This window comes from Eleutherodactylus coqui, chromosome 1, assembly GCF_035609145.1.
Source record: "Eleutherodactylus coqui strain aEleCoq1 chromosome 1, aEleCoq1.hap1, whole genome shotgun sequence".
In the NCBI taxonomy this organism is placed as follows: Eukaryota; Metazoa; Chordata; class Amphibia; order Anura; family Eleutherodactylidae; genus Eleutherodactylus; species Eleutherodactylus coqui.
The window spans coordinates 175,606,943-175,628,830 of NC_089837.1; the positions used below are offsets into that span (position 1 = coordinate 175,606,943).

Consider the following 21,888-nt stretch of genomic DNA (forward strand, 5'->3'; position numbering starts at 1 on the left):
CCTCCTGCTCTGCAATCAATTAGAGGCAGCTCAGTAACAGCTGATAACCTGGAGGAGAAGGCAGGAGGGGTTTTTAACCCTTCCTCCCTTTTCCTTCCCTGAGTACATAGCGCTCAATGAGCACTGTGAACTAGAAAGTAAAACTACAGTGTAACTTTCACTCTGGGAGCCCGGGGGGTCATGTGACCGCCAGGGTTCCCTGCTACAGCAGAGCTAGAGGGTCATACTGGACCCTGGCCAGCTCTGCCAGTGACTAATGTCAATGCAGGAGTTGCTTTCCCCTGTAACTGGGACTCCTATGGATGCCCCAGCTACAGTGGGAAAGTGTCAAATAAAAAAAAAAAGTGCCCCAGGGATCTTATGTGACATCATGGGAGACATAGATAGTAAAAAAAACATAATTTCATACATAAGTAGAACAATATTACAGAATAAAACAACAATATATACATAAGAAAGAAAATAACACAAAGCCGACGCCAACAAAAACCGTCGCCGTATGCGCCCTGTAAGCCAAAAAACATATATACTATATATCAAAACGTCTGAAACAAATAGAGGAACTCATTCCCATACTTTATTTTAGCATAAATATACTAAATAAAAAAAACTAACTATAAATGTTAAAAAATCTTTTTTTTAGCATTTTACCCCTAATAAAACTAAAAAATCAAAAAAGAAAGTCAGGGAAAAAAATATTTTAAAAAAAACGCAGTAAAAATTATTTTGGTAGCTAAAGGAAAAAAATAGGGCAGTAAAACCACCACATGGGTAAAATCCCTAAAAAGTGTCTGGTCCTTAACCCCTTAGTTACCAGCCCATAGTGTTTTTACGTCCTGCCTAAGTGGGCTTTATTCCCTGAGGACGTAAAAACGTGTCCCGCAGGGAATAAAGCCACGTGGGCTATGGACGTGACAGCTCCATGCTGTTGGTACCCGCAGGTAGCCCACAGCATGGAGCTGTCATCCTGGGCTGCCACCCCCCTCCCCCCCACGGCAATGCGATCGGCGCTATCCAATGGATAGTCTTTATTTATATGTGTGCTGTACAAAAAAAACTTTTTAGGGTGACTACCCACTAGCGTTTGCGAATTTGCTGCGTTTTTCTTTTCTAGGTGTCTATGGGGCTTTCTAATGTTAAAAACGCATTGCGGCAAAATCGCGATTTTGCGTGATGCAATTTTAACATTATCAAGTCCCATAGACCCCTGGAAAACAAAAAAACGCTGCAAATTTCGCAGTGAAAAAAACCTGTAGTGGGTAGTCTCCCTTAAATTGACACAATTGCCCAAAAAATGAAAATCGCAATTTTTTCCTACTGCTTTACTTAGATCTATTCAAAAATTGTAGATTCTAGATGAATGTGTTAAGGAGTCTAGTTTTCAAAATGGGGTCATTTGTGGGCGTTCTCTATGGTTTTTGCCGGTCAAGAACTCTACTCTACTGCTATGGGGCCTAAAAGGTCTTCAAGCAAAATCTATATTCTGAAAGCCACCAATTACTCCTTTCATTTTGGGCCCCATTGTGCATCCAAACATAAGATTAGGGCCACAATGGGTATATTTCTGAAAACAGGACAAACAGGGGTATCCATTTTGGGGTGCAAGTCTTCATTCATGTGTGTGCTGTACAAAAAAAGCTGTTTTTAAAATGACAGAATTTCCCCCCAAAAAACGAAAATCACAATTTTTTTCTTTTGCTTTGCTTGAATTCATTCAAAAACTGTGCGATCAAAATACACAGCACACCCCTAGATAAATTCGTTAAGGGGTCTAGTTTTCAAAATGGGGTCATTTGTGGGGGTTTTCTATGGTTTTGGGTGCTCTACAAGTGTGCTATGGGGCCTAAAAGGACTTCAAGCTAAATTTCTGTTCTGAAAGACACTGACTACTGCTTTCATTTTGGGCCACGTTGTGCATCCAGATATAAGATTAGGGCCACAATGGGTATATTTCTGAACACAGGACAAACAGGGGGATCCATTTTGGGGTGTAAATCCTCATTTTCATGTAAACTATAGAAAGAAATATGTTTTTAAAATGACATATTTGCAAAAAATATGAAATTTTACTTTTTCTACTCTAAATTGAATTATTTCCTGAAAAAAACTGTGGGGTCAAAATACTCCTGACCCTCTCAGTGAATACACTAAGGGGTGTAGTTTTTAAAATAGGGCCATTAATGGCAATCTTGGCTTCGTGTAGGAAAACAAAGAGTTCCTCAAAATGCTGAAAAGTAATGTTAAATTTGTATGTCTCCTAAATGTTTAAAAAAAACTTAAAAGTTTTTCAAATGTGCATTCAGAATAAAGGAAATAGATGGAAATATATATCTTAGCAAAAGTTTATACAGTATGTTTGCACATATTTTAAATATTACAATTGAAAATGTGAAAAAAAAATAATTTTTTCAAAATTTTCCCAATATTGGCACTTTTAATAGATATACAAATTATATCGGACTATTTTCCCCACCTAAATGAAGTACAGCATGTGGCGAAAAAACAATGTCAGAATCACTTGGATATGCAAAACCTTGACGGAGTTATTCTATGTTAAAGTGACACATGTCAGATTTCCAAAATTTGGCCTGGTCATTAAGGCACAAACAGGCTTGGTCACTAAGGGGTTAGGGTACAAAACAGCTTAATCCTTAAGGAGTTAAAAAGAAGAGGGAATGCTACAGAATGGTAGTTATGGCTTTGTCCTAACTTTTGTGAGTTGTGTTGCTGCCATCAAATCTCTATTTTAGTTAATTTATTTCAAATAAAGTGGAAACATTTCTCACTTCCAACATCTGATATGTGGATTGTGAATAAATATGGTTATACAAGATTTCCAAATTATTGCATTCTTTTTTTTTCTTTACATTTATTTTCATTTTAAACAGCATCCAAACTTTTTTGTGATTGTTATTGTACACTTGACAAACAGCCTACCAGGTTCTGTTGGAGGCATCCGTATATAGAAGTCCTAGAGGTCATTGTTAGGCCCATTGCTGCCATTGGCAACCCATCAGCAATCTGCTATCATATCATGAGGGGGCAATGGAGTGACAGATGGTACCCCCCGCTGTTAAACACTTAGATGCCATAGTTATAATTGACCACAGCAATAAAAAGGGTTAGATATATGCCAGTGATGGTGGGGGCAGAGTTTCTGAGCCAGGGTCATCAGTGTACCATAATAGTGTGGTGAGTCATGGGAACTATGTAGTTTCTGTTATGTACTAAACAACACAGGAAGGAGTTAAGTGTACAGTAGAAAAACAACAGAGTGCCAGTTTTCAAATTCCAATTCCATATTTGCAGACAATGTAGTTGTAATAACGTAGTATAACTTTATTTTTCTCTTTAATAACTGTAACATTAAAGGTTACAGATCATACTTGGTGAAATAAGGAGGGATAACTCTCAGCTTGTAAATGTCTCTCCTGACCCTGTCAGTCCACTCACTCTGCTGAACTTTATTTCCAGGCTTCTTGCTAGGCCTCAGGACAATCAGCCTCTTCTCTCCATCGAACACTCTAATACAGGACTGGTACATCCACAAGCCACATCAGCAATGATTCCCAAAGTCTTGCTTTCCCTCTCTTTCAGGAATGCTGCTTCTATTTTGACTTATATCTTACTTAGGCCAGGAGATGGCTACCATGCCAACACTTGTGGCTTCCATACCACACTTACTGTCATCACTAGAGATGCTCCTCACAGCCCCTCCTTCCAAAGGGCACAGAGCTTTACCTTCTTCTCTTCTTTCTATAATCTGCCTCACTAAGAGAATGCGGTTGATAGCAGTGGCACTGCAAATAAGGGAGATAGAATAATACCTCCACAGTGCCACCTATTGGAAGGCAGCATTCCTTCAAGTCAAAGTTAGACTCTTTATACAAGCCTTGTAACAATGACCGGGAATTGAAAGCAAAGCCAGACTCCATGCACATACAGTTGTTTCAGGGTATTAGTTCTTCATGAGTGTACAACAGGAGTACACTTTACACTGATGAAGAGCAAATACTCTGAAATAGCTGAATGTGCATGGAGTCTGTCTTTGCTTTCAATTCTCGATCATTGTTACAAAGCTTGTATAAAGAGTCTAACTTTGATTTGAAGGAGTGCTGTCTTCCAATAGGTGGCACTGTGGAGGTATTATTCCATTTCTCTTATTTGCATATTACCCAGAGGAGCATAAATGGCCTTTTGAGTCTCCTCGCTCACCATCTAGGTGCTCTCCCTAAAGAAAGAAGATAGCGTTTCTGAAACTGTGTAGCCAAACTGCATTTTTAGAAAATTTTTGGATAAGTTTTGTGATTGTGGCTTTTATATATTGTACTGTATACTTCACCTAGCTTAAACAGGAAGCCAAAGTGTGAAGTTATTCAAATGAGTTATTATTAACCAATCCACAAACAATAGTTGGACTATTATGATAGTTTCCTGGGGGTAGATGGACTAACATGCAACACAGGTTAATGTTCAAGACTTTGTGTAACTTTTCTATAAATCATATTGTTTGAATTTCAAATTTGCATTCTACGTAGGAATAATTATAGTTCAAGAAAATATAAAGTTTGGATAACTGACAAACACAACAAAAAATTGCAATAATTTTACAAAGATATATGCATTCAAAACATAGAGTTATCAAAAAGAGCAGTATATATAATCCCACTTTTATGTATTAGTCAATATTCGCAACATTCTGCTTTTATTATTGTGTATTTTGGACTTTATAAGCAATATTTGCTTTTGGCAATCCATTTGTCTTGATGTGTGAGGCAAAGCTTAAGGGAAATTCTTTCCCAGAACATTGACATAAGGTAAAAAGTTCACTAGAAAGCAATATTAGGCACAATATGCAATGACTCTGCATAATCTGGACCTCACTAATTCCATTTGTATAATTAAAATATATGGCTTACAAATTGTTACTGAATATGCCTGCACTTAACGTCTGTTTCTCAATAGCTATTGATGCGTCACATATTTAATGAAAACCGTATCATAGTATTCCACATAATGGTAACATAACCTAACTAACCTTACCTTGGGACCTGGAGGTCCTTTTTCCCCAGGCGGACAAATGCAGGGAGCGGGTGTTGAGCCAACATCACTTGGACCATTTAAACACTGGGAAATGAAGCAGGAAAATATATTGCTTCCAAATGAATATTTCAGCTTATTCAGGTTTTATATTTTTAACATATTGCATTTAACATTTGTAAAAAAATATCCTAAATATTTGTAATTACTATTGATCATCTAACTGAAACAAGAATATGATGATGTCTCATTGCTTAACAATAGTTACAGGATAATGATTACATAAATACATATTTGTTATATATATATATATATATATATATATATATATATATATATATACACACACACACACACTCATTACTATTTCCGTGGAGTATGGAATTTCCATATTCTTTGAAGCAATCTCAAATATTACCTTTTTTTCTTTGTAAGATAAAGTGTTACGTACCTCTCCATTCTGAAAATTAAAAAAAAATAAAGAAATATTTACATACCGTATCAATGCTAAATCTTTTAAATATGAGAATATATAGAATAAGTTTAATATCCTTGTTAATTCAACACTACAAGCATAAAACTTAAAGAGAACCCTCCAGTTGAAATTTTTCTAAACACTACTAATGTGTAGGCAATATCGCTGGTACTCAAGTCGTGATCTGACCTGCCTCACCGATCTCTGATTTACCAATTAGAGAATTGTGATAAAGTCTGAGACATGCTCCCCACCTCCACTTCTAATAGGTTCAGGCTACAGTGGAAGTGCTTCTTCACAGACACAACATAACCAGAACCCTTGTAAGGAGACCTGCAGGGGAAGAAGCAGGCAGGATGGACATAATGCATCCATCATCAGCACTAGTCCATTCAGGGTGTGAGTGTTGTGTCTCAGAGTTTCTTTCAGTACTCTCTATATGCAAGCCAGAGACGGTGATAGCTATTTTGTAATTAGGATAATAAGGGAACGGATGTAGGACAGATCATAAGGAGTACATCAGGTATATAGCCTGTAGATTATCAGTTTATAGTCAAATTTCCACTTTAGAATGGAGGGTCACATTAAGACAAGAACATTGTAAAAATGTAGTTGCTACATACTACACAATACATCACACATCATTCAGCGACAGAGAGATAAATATCTAGTCGAATCTACAGTAATCTATTAAGATACAATATGACCATTTTCAATTTTGCAGTGCTAGGGTCCTTAGTCCAGATCTGAGTTTGTATGTTTTTCTTGTGTTTCTGTACATAACTTCTTTGCTACATTTGGAACCAACTTTTGTAAGGGTTCTCTCATCAATTTTCAGCTTTCACCACATCCTGGAAGGTTCTTGATTGTTCCATGAGTAGCAAACATCTTGATAACATCATGACTCAGAGAGGATACACATCATCTCCATATGCCTGCAGGCCTCAGTATGCAGAGGGAATCCCTGTGATGTCATTATGATGTCATTATTAATGTCACAGGGATTCCCTAGCAACCATCCAAATGTGGAAGCAGATGGGGACAGATGAATCGAATTTCTGATTATTCACAGGTAAGTCTAATTTTGTCCTGTGTTTCAAAATGAAGACTGCATGCCATTAATCATGTTTGTGAAGAGCTATAGAAAGAAAAGACTGGTGGAAAGGCACAGCCCTCTAAAAAAGAGAGTGGAACGATAGGATGTATTATCCAACTTCTCTTTTACTAAGTATATTTTAAAAACAGCATAGGATACATGTTTCAGGGAGAAGCCCTTCTTCAGTCAGGCTGGGTGGAACATCACTTGGTCATTCTCCACTTCTCCTGCTGTCTCCAACTCCATCACTGGTACCACCAGCACTTTTGGATCCAATATCCCTTTGTCCCAAAAGTGATGTCCCACCCAGCTTGACTAAAAAAGGGGTTCTCCCTGAAATGTGTATACTATGCTGGTCTACTTAATAAAAGAGAAGTTGGATAATACTTCCTATTGTCCCACCATCTTTTTTAGAGTACTGCACCTATCCACCAGCCTTTTCTTTCCATAGCTTTTCAGATATCTTTTGTGCCCACCTTGGGTGGGGTTCTCCTGGTTGGCAGCACTTCTATAGTTTATTTACTCTTCATAGCCCTTACCAAGGCTTCTTTGGTCTCAAGACATTCATCTGGGACCAAAGCCTGGGATGCCATTGGATTTGCTCCACCCCTCTCCCTTTCTATTAATCATGTCTGGATATTGTTTTGAAATATATATTCTTTTTTTTTCCTGCAAAGTTTTTGTATTGTAACTTTTGTATCTTGTGCTTTCTGTACCAAATATATATCCAAAGAGTTTAACTAAAGACTTTATTTCAAGAGAAATTTTACATGATGTACTTTATATTTAGGGGGTGCCAAAAATGTTGACCATAACTATATGTACTGCCCCAGTTCTGCCTTTGTGCTATTTATCAATTTGAACCAATAGAGCAACTTCTAAACCTTAGTATCATATTGTAGTAATGCAATCAGAATTGTCTGCAGAGGCTGCTAGACAGGCATTCGGATACCTAAAAAAAGAAGCTAGAGGGTTAACACCCTGGGTGTGGCAGGAGGTGAGATACAAAAGGTTCTGCCAGATTCAGGGGAAGTAATAGGGTAGAGCTTAAGGGCTGCTAGCCTGAGGTCTAGTGTGGACCAGTTCTGGGACCGTCATGTGTCTGACGGAAGAGGACGGCCTCCAGACACCCCTGGCAAAGTAGTGATGGTGGCCTTTTGAGTTTGTGAACTCTGAATTATGGACTTTGTATGCTGTGTATATACATGTTTGCTGTGGAATAAAAGTAGCAGGCAACAGGTTTAAAAGAAATCAAGCCTCATGAAGCTTTTATAGCCGTGTGGTGCCCATTTCCCTGACGTTGAGATCGGTCAATCATAAGCGAGTAAACTACTTTGCCACAATATCTAACCATAAAGCATCCAGTTATTGTTGGCTAATTAGAGTTTTATGTATACCTGGGGCCCTAGAGAGAAAAGTCCCTACTTTGTAAACCAGGCTATGACAAGTAATGTCTTCACTAATTTTCAGTGAACAATAAGATTGTGTAAACAGTGATTCCATGCTATAAGGGCTCACTCCCACTTGCGGTTTTTTAACGCTGCGATATCACTGCGTTTTTTTCACGCGATTGTCAATGGAACTTTCTAATGTTAAAAACGCATCGCAAGTTTGTGCTTTGCAATTTTTCTGTGATGCATTTTCAACATTAGAAAGTCCCATTGACAATCACGTGAAAAAAATGCAGCGTTATCGCAGCGTTAAAAAACGCAACTGGGTGTTCACCCTAAGGGCTCCTTTCCACTGGCGATAGTGATATGGCTGCGAGAAAATCGCAATGTTCTAATCGCATTGCATCGCTGCCAAAACGCAAGCTTTTGCATTGCGATGCGAGAATCTGTTTTGCCATTGCACTGTATGGGCGACAGAAAAATGCAAAATGCTAAAACAATCCTCTTGCTGCGATTTTCAATCCTTGCATCGCAGCTTGCCCTTAAACATCGCTAGTGGAAAGGTTGTCAGAGAACAACATGTGTGGGACTCTCGCATCGCACTGAAAACGTACGATTACCTCGCCAGTGGAAAGGAGACCTCCAGCGCGTCTTCCCCCCAGGTCTGCGGCACTCTTCTTTTTCATCTTTCGGCCGTGGATTGAAAAATTCATGCCTCCTGTAAGCACTGCATCTGATTGGCTGAGCGCATTGACCAATCACAGTGTTCTGCCAATCAAAGGCAGCACTTCTAAAAGGCGGGGGGGTTTCAATCCCCAGCCAGAAGAAATGAAAAAGAACAGGAGAGAAGATGCGCCTGACCCTTACAGTGCTTCTAGGTGATGTATAATTTTTTTTTTCTGTAGCTAGGGGTTATTTTCAGGGTAGGGCTTATATTTTAAGCTTCCTGTGGCAGAGGAGCACGATCTTCTCCCATTGCTTTCAATGGGGCCGGCCCCATTGACAACAAGGTAAAACCCCTAGATGTGACAGCATCCAGAGGTTGCACATTCAAGTAATCCCCTGCCGCAGCTGTCATAGCCGCAGCAGGGGATAGTGATCCTCTCCTATTTACTATCGTGTGACCACACAATTAAAAAACACGTCTGAAGTTTTTTTTTTATACTTGCGTTCTGCGATTCTTTTGTCATGCGTAAAAAAACGCTCGTCTGACTGAGCCCTTATATGACAATTCTGAAGCATCTTTTCTTATAACTCTGCATTGTACTATTCCTCACTTATTTCTCTTATAACTGAATGAATGAATACCATCCATGTACAGGAATATTTTTAGTATGTGAGATTGGACAGATGTGCACTTTTTATGAGAAGGGCAGCTTTTTATTTTGTTTTTTACATTTTTAAAAATATTTTTCCCATTTTATTTATTTTTTACATTCTTTTTTGCATACACCTTACTTTCTGTTTTTGGTATGGGGACACTAGTTAGCAGGCAGCACATTTTCTATGTGCTCCCTGCTGTCCCCATATACAGACCGCTGATAACAGTGATCTATTAGTAGCAGCCCATTAGACGCCTGTTAGCAGTGATTTGTTTGTCACAGACATACAGAGAGGATACACATCATCTCTGCATGCCTGGAAGTCCCAGTCTTCATAGGGAATCCCTGTGATGTCATTACTGATGTTACAGGGATTCCCTAGCAACCAGACTTATCCCATGGTGCAGAAAACCCCATTTTTGTCAGGTCCCCATAGCATAAGATGTATCAGCTGTCACAGTAAGTAACAACTGGAACAGTTTAGCTGTTTAATGATTGTGCATATAGGAAATAATTGATGTGTTTATAATTAAATTTTTATTGCTAAATATGCAATTTTACTAAAGTTCTGGATTTACACGCATATTAAATTATTTACCATTCCAGGGATCTCACACGCTGTCTCACGTTTGTTTTGTTCTGGATCACAATATATTCTCAACTTTTGGAGTGTAAACTGAAAAAAATAAAAATGGTTTATTATACAGTGTCAATTTACTCAATAATCTGATATTTGACTGAACAAAAAATATCAGTCAAAAAATGCCCAAAGTTCTTGGAGTAGATTATCAACCCAGATCCTTATGCACTAAGAACATTTTTTTCATGCAGGGCTTTTTATTTTTATTTTCAAGACACTTAGATAATCCAAAAATAGGAAAAGGAATACCAGTATAAAACCAGTAAAATTAATAAAACTTTAAAGACTAAGGAGTAGACTTGGCACATAATTTACAGACAAGGAAAAAGTAAAGGCCAATTTACACTGAAAGATAATCATTGAAAAGATAGGTGTTGAGTGACTGTTTTGCATAAACTGCTAATGGACACTCATGTCCATTAGCAACTTATCACCTTCATTTGCATGTAAATGAGCCTCCAGGACATGTATGCGGAGAACAGCAGGTGGTCTGTTCTCTACATTCAGCTTTTTTGTTCTGCCAAGGGGCTACAAGGTGAATACAATGTAATTAGTGCTCCCATAGAGAAAACAGCACCATGGACAGCAAACACAGCATGCGGTCTGTGTTATCTTCTCTCGGGCTGAATGATGGATTTTATGCTCACCTAAAAATCATCGTTCAGTTTAAGAGTGAAAGATGTGAGCATTGTCACATTATTATCGCTCAAACTATGGCTTTTGAGCAATAATCATTGCGCGTAAATGGGCCTTTAGTCATTGATACCAGATTGTGAAGGATACTCTACATGTATACATACAATTATGCATGTAGAGGTAGAGTTCGCTCAATGATATTGCCTGTGTGTTTGGGTGATCAGGTGACAGAAAAAAAATTCCATATGAGTTAGTAAAGCTGGCAATGGTAAGGTCAATAAGAATACCTCTTTCTGCTTCATAAACTAAAGGCAAGAACACAGTTATGTTTTCAGTTTTGGCTTGAGGTACATTTTGATAATGCTATGAGAATACAGCATTACAGTAGCTACATTGTAATGGGGCAAAATATAAGTTTCATTAGAGCGCTCTTTTCTAATGTACAAAATAAACCACTGTTCTTATTGCGCGTGTAAAGATAAAGTGAAATCCACTAGTCTCGAATATACGACAAATACCAAATGTAATACATTAACTTGAATGCAAAGTTGCAGTAATATTTTTTCTACTCCTTAGGCCTCCTCTCCACGAACAGATTTACGCCGCGTAAATTCGTGGCAAAAATCCGTTGCGTTGCCCCCTGCTATTAGGTTCTATTGAACCTAATAGCACAATGCTCACGGTGCGGAATTCCACCGCGGAATTTCGCACCGTGAAATCTCCCGTCCTCACCCGCAGCATGTTCTATTTGCTGCGGGTGTACGCGCTGACGGCTTCCATTGCAGTCAATGGAAGCCGTCCGTTCACGCTATCTCCCGCTGCAACCAGCAGAAGATAGCGTGAAAAAACGCTTCCCCGCCTACCGCCGCGCGTCATATGACGCGGCCGGCGCGTCACGTGACACGGCCGGCCGCGTCATGTGACGCGGTGGGCGTGTCACATGACGCGCAGCGGTGGGCGGGGAAGCGTCTTCACGCTATCTTCCGCTTGTAAGTATGGGGTCTCTGGGGGGCACCATGACGGGCTTCACTGCGGAATATTACGCGGCGGAGCCCGTCACGCTCGTGTGAAGCCGGCCTTACTTAGAAAACAAACTTGTGCCGATATATAATAATTTTTTTTAAACTATGCCATTGCAGATTGCTATGATTGCAAGTATTCATATAAATATATTATTATTTTCTTTAATTAATGTTTTGAATATTTATTTTTATCTACTATGGAATTCAATGTATGTTTTTTTGTTTGCTTTATAAGCCAGTAACTTGATTATATAAGATATGTTTGCAAACCACAACGTAAGTCTTTCACACATAACTTTTAGCAAAATATTCAACTTAACAGAATATTCTAAAAAGAAAAACAGCACTTAAAAGTGAATATTTTACAACCCTGCAAATCTTTTAAATGGAACCCACAGGATATCACATTCAAGGTTGTGGTTTTTAGGGGCATGTTAAAGTACTCACACATGTTTAAAAATAATATGTTTGAGATTGGTTATAGTAACCTTCAGGCTACTTACAATACAAATCATTTTTTCTGGAAATTGTTCAAGGACAACTGAAGATAATTTAATTTGATAACAGCTGGCTGCTAATATAAAAGCATCCACAAAGCCACTACTCTACTCTAAAATTTGTATTCAGTCTAAATCAGCTTCCTTTTTTGTGGCATCAAGTAGGTTTCCCTTGTGAGACATTAATACAGCAAATGTTGGGATTTCTTGGATTTTAATACAAAAATCAAATTAAACTCCACTCCACTGTGAATACGATGGACCTACTCATATTTGATTCTAACTGTCACCATATTTTACATTAAGGCAATTGACTCTATGTACATCTCGCATCTGTAAAACAGATGCAAAATTTTTTTTTTACATGGAGGTCCCACAGGTCCCAATATAATAATATCTAATTCTACGCTAACTTCAACTGCCAGGCAAGAGCACTAAATAACTACTTAAGGTTTCTTAAGTGTTCTCAGTAGTTCCAGGGAATGTAGGAAGTTACACAGCATTATCTTCATTCTACTTTGTAAATCACAAGTAACCACACATAAAATGTAAAAAAAAAAAGTGTTTATTTGGTTGATTGAGGTGAGGGGAACTGGTATTATAAACTATGGCCTTAGAACTCCTCCTCCATATTTATGGTCTTTAAAATAAATCCATTGTATGATCATCATCATGCATGATACGTCTCATGTCCTCAGAATTTTAGTGTAAAAAAAAAAAATATATATATATACTTATTTCCCCGCCACTGCCGTGACCCCCGCGGGGGTGAAGAACACATCTGCCACATGTGGCAGATGTTTCTTTCATCCTCGCTAGCTAAAACAATTCCCTGCTGCTACATCTGCCATATCTGTGGCAGATGCAGCAGAGGAATTCTTCAATTCTCTACCGCAGCTGTCACACATGTCAGCTGCAATAGAGGATTCTGCTGCCGGCAATTGATTTCAGGGAAGGGCTTTAAATATAAGCCCTTGCCTGAAAATCAAGTAAAAGTAGTTTAAAGAACAAAAAAAAAGATACTCACCTTGCTTCAGCTGCAAGGGCTCAGCCATGTCTTCTCCTGCTGTCCCCTGCACTGTGGTGCTGATCTATCAGTAGGAGGGAATTTAAAATCCCCGTCTGCTAAAAGAGCTGAATGTGATTGGCTGAGGTGCTCAGCCAATCACAGGCAGCTCTCCCCGAATGAATGAGACGCAGGCACACGCCTATAAAGCACAGACATGTGAACACACAATAGGGAATGCATTGTTGCAAATAGAAGCATGTTTTTGTGCGCATGCACGCACAAAAACACACTCATGTGAAGCCACCCTTAAAGAGTAATAATGGCCTTACACTCACGCCTTCTCATTTGTTTTGATCATATCAATAACCTTGGGATAAAACAGACACTGTTCCCTGATCTCTGGTATGAACAAAATTACTCTTCCAAATATATACCAACTATTTCTTCCTGGTAAATCCCTTTTTACAGGGTGTAGTCAAAGACTGATCTAGAGCTATATCTCCACAGACTAGACTTATTAAAATAATAATGGTAATCTTTATTAGAAAAATGTCTAAAAAACACACACACAAGGGCTTGACCACTGGGACGGAGATCCATGATAAAGCAAATGGACCCTTGTACCCCAGTAACTAACAAACGTATATGTCCGACTCAGACACAAAAGCGAGAGTTCTCTCTCAGTCGTAGTCACATAGACATATAACATGGGTTACAAAGATGGACCCAATATGCATCCAGTATACCTCTAAATTAGAGGCCTGAATGAAAAGAGTGTGGGAAAAAGAAGAAAACCAAAGGACTCAGATTCAGAGTACATTGGGATTAAGTAGCTGTCAACTCAAACTTAGCAGCCCCTAAATCTCTACGCGTTACACCGCCAGTGGGGCACATCATCAGGAGGCGTGGGAGCGTAGGTAAAGACAGACTATGAAATATAGTTAAATATATGAATCTGAGAAGCCGTATACTGTATTGTTCTAAACATGGCTAACTGAGGTACTATCACCTGCTAAAAGCTCAGGTCTCAATTATAGTACTCAACAGTGGTGTACTGTTCGTTCTTTAATAACGAGAACTTAGAGTGAGTAAGCGGGTAGGAGGGTTCTATAGAGACTCCACGGCTGATATACTGAAATCAGGACAATACCTAAAACGCTACCATTCTTGTCTAGGAATGAGTAGAGTCAAAAATCCTGTTAGTGTTCTACATAGAGGACCCCCCCCCCCCCCTTTTTTACTTGAAGATAACCTGTCTGATAAAAATAAAAAAGCAGCAGCACCTCTGGCGGGGATGGTAGGTCAGGGCAACTGACAACTATTACAAAATTAAAGAGTTGCATGTGAGAAGCAGAAATTTGGTTTCTGTATCTCTCTGAGTCCCATTGAAAAAACTGCTATGACTAAAGTAAGGAAAGCATAACAAAGTGGCCTCTTTCTGCTATGATCAAAGCAGATCAGTCAGGAAATCATCCACTGTTGTCTGCAGGAGATTCAGGTGCCAATTTACAGTGAGAATTCCTAAAATGAACATAGGTCCAATGAGGCAATCACAACAAATTCCAACTCACATGTTCAGGCAGAATTTTGCATTATCGTCTGATTAGGTCATGCTCTTACTAGTAATTTGCACTGCATCTGCACTGAATCAGTGCCTTGCTGTTCACTAATACAGTTCTGAAATGATAACGTCAGCCCTGAACTGCAATGTCGAACAGCTCCATGCATGTATCATAGCAGAAGGAGACCACTTTGCTTACTTTAATCATGGCAGTGGTCCCACAGGAAGTAGAGAGATATGGAAGGTGGATTTCTGCTTTTCACATGCTATCATTCAAATTTGCAATTTGATTTTGGGATCTTTCACTGGTGCAACAAAACAATTAAAATCCATGTTCTGTGGTCCCCAAGGATTTGTGCGCCATACCATTCTGTAGCGCATCTATGCTTTCTAGAGATGAGCGAACATACTCGTCCGAGCTTGATGCTCGGGCGCATATTAGGGTGTTCAGGATGCTCGTTACTCTTAACGAGCACCACGCGGTGTTCGGGTTACTTTCACTTTCATCTCTGAGACGTTAGCGCGCTTTTCTGGCCAATTGAAAGACAGGGAAGGCATTACAACTTCCCCCTGTGACGTTCAAGCCCTATACCACCCCCCTGCTGTGAGTGGCTGGCGAGATCAGATGTCACCCGAGTATAAAAATCGGCCCCTCCCGCGGCTCGTCTCAGATGCGTTGTGAGTTAGCTGAGGGAAAGTGCTGTTGTGTTGGAGCTGCTGTAGGGAGAGTGTTAGGAGTTAGTGTAGGCTTCAAGAACCCCAACGGTCCTTCTCAGGGCCACATCTATCCGTGTGCAGTACTGTGGAGGGTGCTGTTAGCAGTGTTGCACAATTTTTTTTTTTTCAAAATTCGCTGTGCAGAGCATTGCGCCCTGCAGTAATACTACAGGGACAGAAGTGGTGGTTAGGCAGGGAGAGTGTTAGGAGTGAGTGTAGGCTTCAAGAACCCCAACGGTCCTTCTTAGGGCCACATTTAACCGTGTGCAGTACTGTGCAGGCTGCTGTTAGCAGTGTTGCATTTTTTTTTTTTTTTTTCAAAAATCGGCTGTGCAGAGCATTGCGCCCTGCAGTAATACTACAGGGACAGAATTGTGTAGGCAGGGCCAGAAGACATATATTATTGATTGAATATAGTCAGTGGGCCTTTTCTTTAAAAAAAAGGAAAACATTCTATTTGGCCTGCCTCTGACAGTCCTCAGCGTTCTGGGTACGTGTGTGGTGGGTGGAGAACGTAAAGAAATCATACGCAGCCAGCTACGTTTAACAGCAGGCTTGCGCCAATTTATTTCCTGCCTGGGAAAAATCACCGCTCTGCTGCACTTCATATAACACTGCAGTTCTGTGGAACACATTTCTTATCTGATTGAATATAGTCAGGGGGCCTTCCCTTTAAAAAAAAAAGGGAAACATTCTATTTGGCCTGCCTCTGACAGTCCTCAGCGTTCTGGGTACGTGTGTGGTGGGTGGAGAACGTAAAGAAATCATACGCAGCCAGCTACGTTCAACAGCAGGCTTGCGCCAATTTATTTCCTGGCTGGGAAAAATCACCGCTCTGCTGCACTTCATATAACACTGCAGTTCTGTGGAACACATTTCTTATCTGATTGAATATAGTCAGTGGGCCTTCCCTTTAAAAAAAAAGGGAAACATTCTATTTGGCCTGCCTCTGACAGTCCTCAGCATTCTGGGTACGTGTGTGGTGGGTGGAGAACGTAAAGAAATCATACGCAGCCAGCTACGTTTAACAGCAGGCTTGCGCCAATTTATTTCCTGCCTGGGAAAAATCACCGCTCTGCTGCACTTCATATAACACTGCAGTTCTGTGGAACACATTTCTTATCTGATTGAATATAGTCAGTGGGCCTTCCCTTTAAAAAAAAAAAAAGGGAAACATTCTATTTGGCCTGCCTCTGACAGTCCTCAGCATTCTGGGTACGTGTGTGGTGGGTGGAGAACGTAAAGAAATCATACGCAGCCAGCTATGTTTAACAGCAGGCTTGCGCCAATTTATTTCCTGCCTGGGAAAAATCACCGCTCTGCTGCACTTCATATAACACTGCAGTTCTGTGGAACACATTTCTTATCTGATTGAATATGGTCAGTGGGCCTTGCCTTTAAAAAAAAAAGGGAAACATTCTATTTGGCCTGCCTCTGACAGTCCTCAGCGTTCTGGGTACGTGTGTGGTGGGTGGAGAACGTAAAGAAATCATACGCAGCCAGCTACGTTTAACAGCAGGCTTGCGCCAATTTATTTCCTGCCTGGGAAAAATCACCGCTCTGCTGCACTTCATATAACACTGCAGTTCTGTGGAACACATTTCTTATCTGATTGAATATAGTCAGTGGGCCTTCCCTTTAAAAAAAAAAGGGAAACATTCTATTTGGCCTTCAGGCTTGCGCCAATTTATTTCCTGGCTGGGAAATCACTGGTAATACAGCATGCTGAGGGGTAGGGGTAGGCCTAGAGGACGTGGACGTGGCCGAGGACGCGTAGGCCCAAGTGTGGGTGTGGGCACAGGCCGAGCTCCTGATCAAGGTGTATCGCAGCCGACTGCTGCGCGATTAGGAGAGAGGCACGTTTCTGGCGTCCCCACATTCATCGCCCAATTAATGGGTCCACGCGGGAGACCTTTATTAGAAAATGAGCAGTGTGAGCAGGTCCTGTCGTGGATGGCAGAAAGTGCTTCGAGCAAGCTATCATCCACCCACAGTTCTGCGCCGTCCAGTGCTGCAAATCCGAATCCTCTGGCTGCTGCTCCTCCTTCCTCCCAGCCTCCTCACTCCACTACAAAGACACATGCTCAGGAGCGGGAAGACTCCCAGGAACTGTTCTCGGGCCCCTGCTCAGATTGGGCAGCAGTGGTTCCTCTCCCACCAGAGGAGTTTATCGTCACTGATGCCCAACCATTGGAAAGTTCCCGGGGTCCGGGGGATGAGGCTGGGGACTTCCGGCAACTGTCTCAAGACCTTTCAGTGGGTGAGGAGGACGATGACGATGAGACACAGTTGTCTTGCAGTGAGGTAGTAGTAAGGGCAGTAAGTGGGAGGGAGGAGCGCACAGAGGATTCGGAGGAAGAGCAGCAGGACGATGAGGTGACTGACCCCACCTGGTGTGCAACGCCTACTCAGGACAGGTCTTCAGAGGGGGAGGCAAGGGCAGCAGCAGGGCAGGTTGCAAGAGGCAGTGCGGTGTCCAGGGGTAGAGGCAGGGCCAGACCGAATAATCCACCAACTGTTTCCCAAAGCGCACCCTCGCGCCATGCCACCCTGCAGAGGCCGAGGTGCTCTAAGGTCTGGCAGTTTTTCACAGAGACGCCTAACGACCGCCGAACAGTGGTGTGCAACCTTTGTCGCGCCAAGATCAGCCGGGGAGCCACCACCAACAGCCTCACCACCACCAGCATGCGCAGACATATGATGGCCAAGCACCCCACAAGGTGGGACGAAGGCCGTTCACCGCCTCCAGTTTGCACCGCTGCCTCTCCCCCTGTGCCCCAACCTGCCACTGAGATCCAACCCCCCTCTGAGGACACAGGCACTACCGTCTCCTGGCCTGCACCCACACCCTCACCTCCGCTGTCCTCGGCCCGATCCAGCAATGTCTCGCACCGCACCGTCCAGCCGTCGCTAGCGCAAGTCTTTGAGCGCAAGCGCAAGTACGCCGCCACGCACCCGCACGCTCAAGCGTTAACCGTCCACATAGCGAAATTTATCAGCCTTGAGATGCTGCCGTATAGGGTTGTGGAAACGGAGTCCTTCAAAAGTATGAAGGCGGCGGTGGCCCCTCGCTACTCAGTTCCCAGTCGCCACTACTTTTCCCGATGTGCCGTCCCAGCCCTGCACGACCACGTCTCCCGCAACATTGTACGCGCCCTCACCAATGCGGTTAGTGGCAAGGTCCACTTAACAACGGACACGTGGACAAGCACAGGCGGGCAGGGCCACTACATCTCCCTGACGGCACATTGGGTGAATTTAGTGGAGGCTGGGACAGAGTCAGAGCCTGGGACCGCTCACGTCCTACCCACCCCCAGAATTGCGGGCCCCAGCTCGGTGCTGGTATGTTCGGCGGTGTATGCTTCCTCCACTAAAGCACCCTCCTCCTCCTCAACCTCTGTCTCGCAATCTAGATGTGTCAGCAGCAGCAGGACGTCGCCAGCAGTCGGTGTCGCGCGGCATGGTAGCACAGCGGTGGGCAAGCGTCAGCAGGCCGTGCTGAAACTACTCAGCTTAGGAGAGAAGAGGCACACGGCCCACGAACTGCTGCGGGGTCTAACACAGCAGACTGACCGTTGGCTTGCACCGCTGAGCCTCCAACCGGGCATGGTCGTGTGTGACAACGGCCGTAACCTGGTGGCGGCTCTGCAGCTCGGCAGCCTCACGCACGTGCCATGCCTGGCCCACGTCTTTAATTTGGTGGTTCAGCGCTTTCTGAAAAGCTACCCACGCTTGTCAGACCTGCTCGTAAAGGTGCGCCGGCTCTGCGCACATTTCCGCAAGTCCCACACGGACGCTGCCACCCTGCGGACACTGCAATATCGGTTTAATCTGCCAGTGCACCGACTGCTGTGCGACGTGCCCACACGGTGGAACTCTACGCTCCACATGTTGGCCAGGCTCTATGAGCAGCGTAGAGCTATAGTGGAATACCAACTCCAACATGGGCGGCGCAGTGGGAGTCAGCCTCCTCAATTATTTTCAGAAGAGTGGGCCTGGTTGGCAGACATCTGCCAGGTCCTTGGAAAGTTTGAGGAGTCTACCCAGGTGGTGAGCGGCGATGCTGCAATCATTAGCGTCACCATTCCTCTGCTATGCATCTTGAGAAGTTCCCTGCAAAGCATAAAGGCAAATGCTCTGCGCTCGGAAACGGAGGCGGGGGAAGACAGTATGTCGCTGGATAGTCAGAGCACCCTCCTGTCTATATCTCAGCGCGTTGAGGAGGAGGAGGAGGAGCATGAGGAGGATGAGGAGGAGGGGGAAGAGACAGCTTGGCCCACTGCTGACGGTACCCATGCTGCTTGCCTGTCATCCTTTCAGCGTGTATGGCCTGAGGAGGAGGAGACGGAGGAGGAGGAGGATCCTGAAAGTGATCTTCCTAGTGAAGACTGCCATGTGTTGCGTACAGGTACCCTGGCACACATGGCTGACTTCATGTTAGGATGCCTTTCTCGTGACCCTCGCTTTGCACGCATTCTGGCCACTACGGATTACTGGGTGTACACACTGCTCGACCCACGGAGAACCTTTCCACTCTCATTCCCGAAGAGGAAAGGGGTTCAAGAGTGTTGCTATACCACAAGACCCTGGCGGACAAGCTGATGGTAAAATTCCTCTCCGACAGCGCTAGTGGCAGAAGGCGCAGTTCCGAGGGCCAGGTAGCAGGGGAGGTGCGGAGATCGAGCAGCATGTTCAGCACAGGCAGTGCAACACTCTTTAAGGCCCTGTACAGCTTTCTGGCTCCCCACCAAGACTGTGTCACCGCTCCCCAGTCAAGGCTGAGTCGGCGGGAGCACTGTAAAAGGATGGTGAGGGAGTACATAGCCGATCGCACGACCGTCCTCTGTGACGCCTCTGCCCCCTACAACTACTGGGTGTCGAAGCTGGACACGTGGCCTGAACTCGCGCTGTATGCCCTGGAGGTGCTTGCTTGTCCTGCGGCTAGCGTCTTGTCAGAGAGGGTGTTTAGTGCGGCTGGGGGAATCATCACAGATAAGCGTACACGCCTGTCAACCGACAGTGCCGACAGGCTTACACTCATCAAGATGAACAAAGCCTGGATTTCCCCAGACTTCTCTTTTCCACCAGCGGACAGCAGCAATACCTAAGCAATACGTAGGCTGCACCCGCGGATGGAAGCATCGTTCTGTATCACCATCCAAAACGGTGACATTTCTGCTTCATCAATCTGTGTATAATATTCCTCCTCCTCCTCCTGCTCCTCCTCCTGAAACCTCACGTAATCACGCCGAACGGGCAATTTTTCTTTGGGCCACAAGGCTCACTCATATAATTTTTCCAAACAATTTTTATACGTTTCAATGCTCTTACAAGTGATGAAACTTTAACTTCAACAAATTTTTCGTTAAACTGGGCTGCCTCCAGGCCTAGTTACCACTTAAGCCACATAAACCAAAGCGATTAATGGGTTTCACCTGCCATCTTCGTTGGGCATGGCCAATTTTTTCTGAGGTACATTAGTACTGTTGCTACACCAATTTTTTTGGGCCCTCACCTACAGTGTAATCATTGTAATTTCTATGTTCTTCGCCTGCACTCATGGTACAGAAAGGTGTGTGGGGTTGGCCTACACTTTTGCTACATAAATGTAACTGGGGCCTTGTCTATACTGCAGCTACTGAAATGTGAAAGAGACTGTTATCTCCCTAAACTGCTGCAATGGGAATTGTTACTGGGGCTTGTCTTGAGTGCTACTATTACTGAAATGGAACTAAGACTGCGCTCCTCCTATACTGCTGCTTCGGAATTGTTACTGGGGCCTGTCTTGAGTGCTACTATTACTGAAATGGAACTAAGACTGCGCTCCCCCTATAATGCTGCTAGTGATATGTTAGTGGGGCCTGTCCCTAATACTACCGCTGAAATGTGAATAATTCTGGGCTCTGCCTATACCGCAGCTAATGGTATGTCACTGGGGTGTGGAAACAGAGGCTTCACAAAGACATGATGGCGGCGAGGCCATTTCCCACCAACGCTGTTACTGTTAAGGTGCATATAACCACGGACACATGGAGAGGACACATAGTGCCTCCAAAACATCCCCCTCCTCCTCCAACAATGAAAACATTCTTGGCAAATACCTTTGCATTGGTCCGTCTGGTGGCAGTCCAAGAATTTCACCTTTAACGACACAACAAGAGAGCACCACCACCATCCCCCCGCCACGGACCACTTAAACATGGCCACATTCCGAAAACCAACTACATAAAACCGCGCTACTAGGTCCGCAGTCACCACCACATTACCACCAACGAGGTTACTGTTAAGGTACATATTACCAGTTTGACTGGGGCATGCAGTGTGGGCCAAAGCCCACCTGTATTGTATCTGACGTTAGCTCTGCTGAGTAGGGCACTGCAATGGGATATATTTATGTACCACCGGTGGGTTCCAGGGAGCCACCCATGCTGTAGGTGCACACGGAGTTTAACCTACATCTGTCCACTTGTAAAGAACCCCAG

General features: G+C 43.1%; 1 protein-coding gene across 1 annotated transcript in view; it reads right to left on the reverse strand.

The window, feature by feature from the left end:
* COL21A1 (collagen type XXI alpha 1 chain) overlaps positions 1-21,888 on the reverse strand; it is a 294,411-nt gene that overhangs the window by 129,780 nt on the left and 142,743 nt on the right. Inside the window, exons 7-9 of the mRNA XM_066603971.1 lie at positions 9,923-10,000; positions 5,492-5,500; positions 5,044-5,127 (exon numbers count right to left, since the gene is read on the reverse strand). Coding sequence (XP_066460068.1) covers positions 5,044-5,127; positions 5,492-5,500; positions 9,923-10,000 — 171 coding nt within the window. The remainder of the gene's footprint in view (positions 1-5,043; positions 5,128-5,491; positions 5,501-9,922; positions 10,001-21,888) is intronic.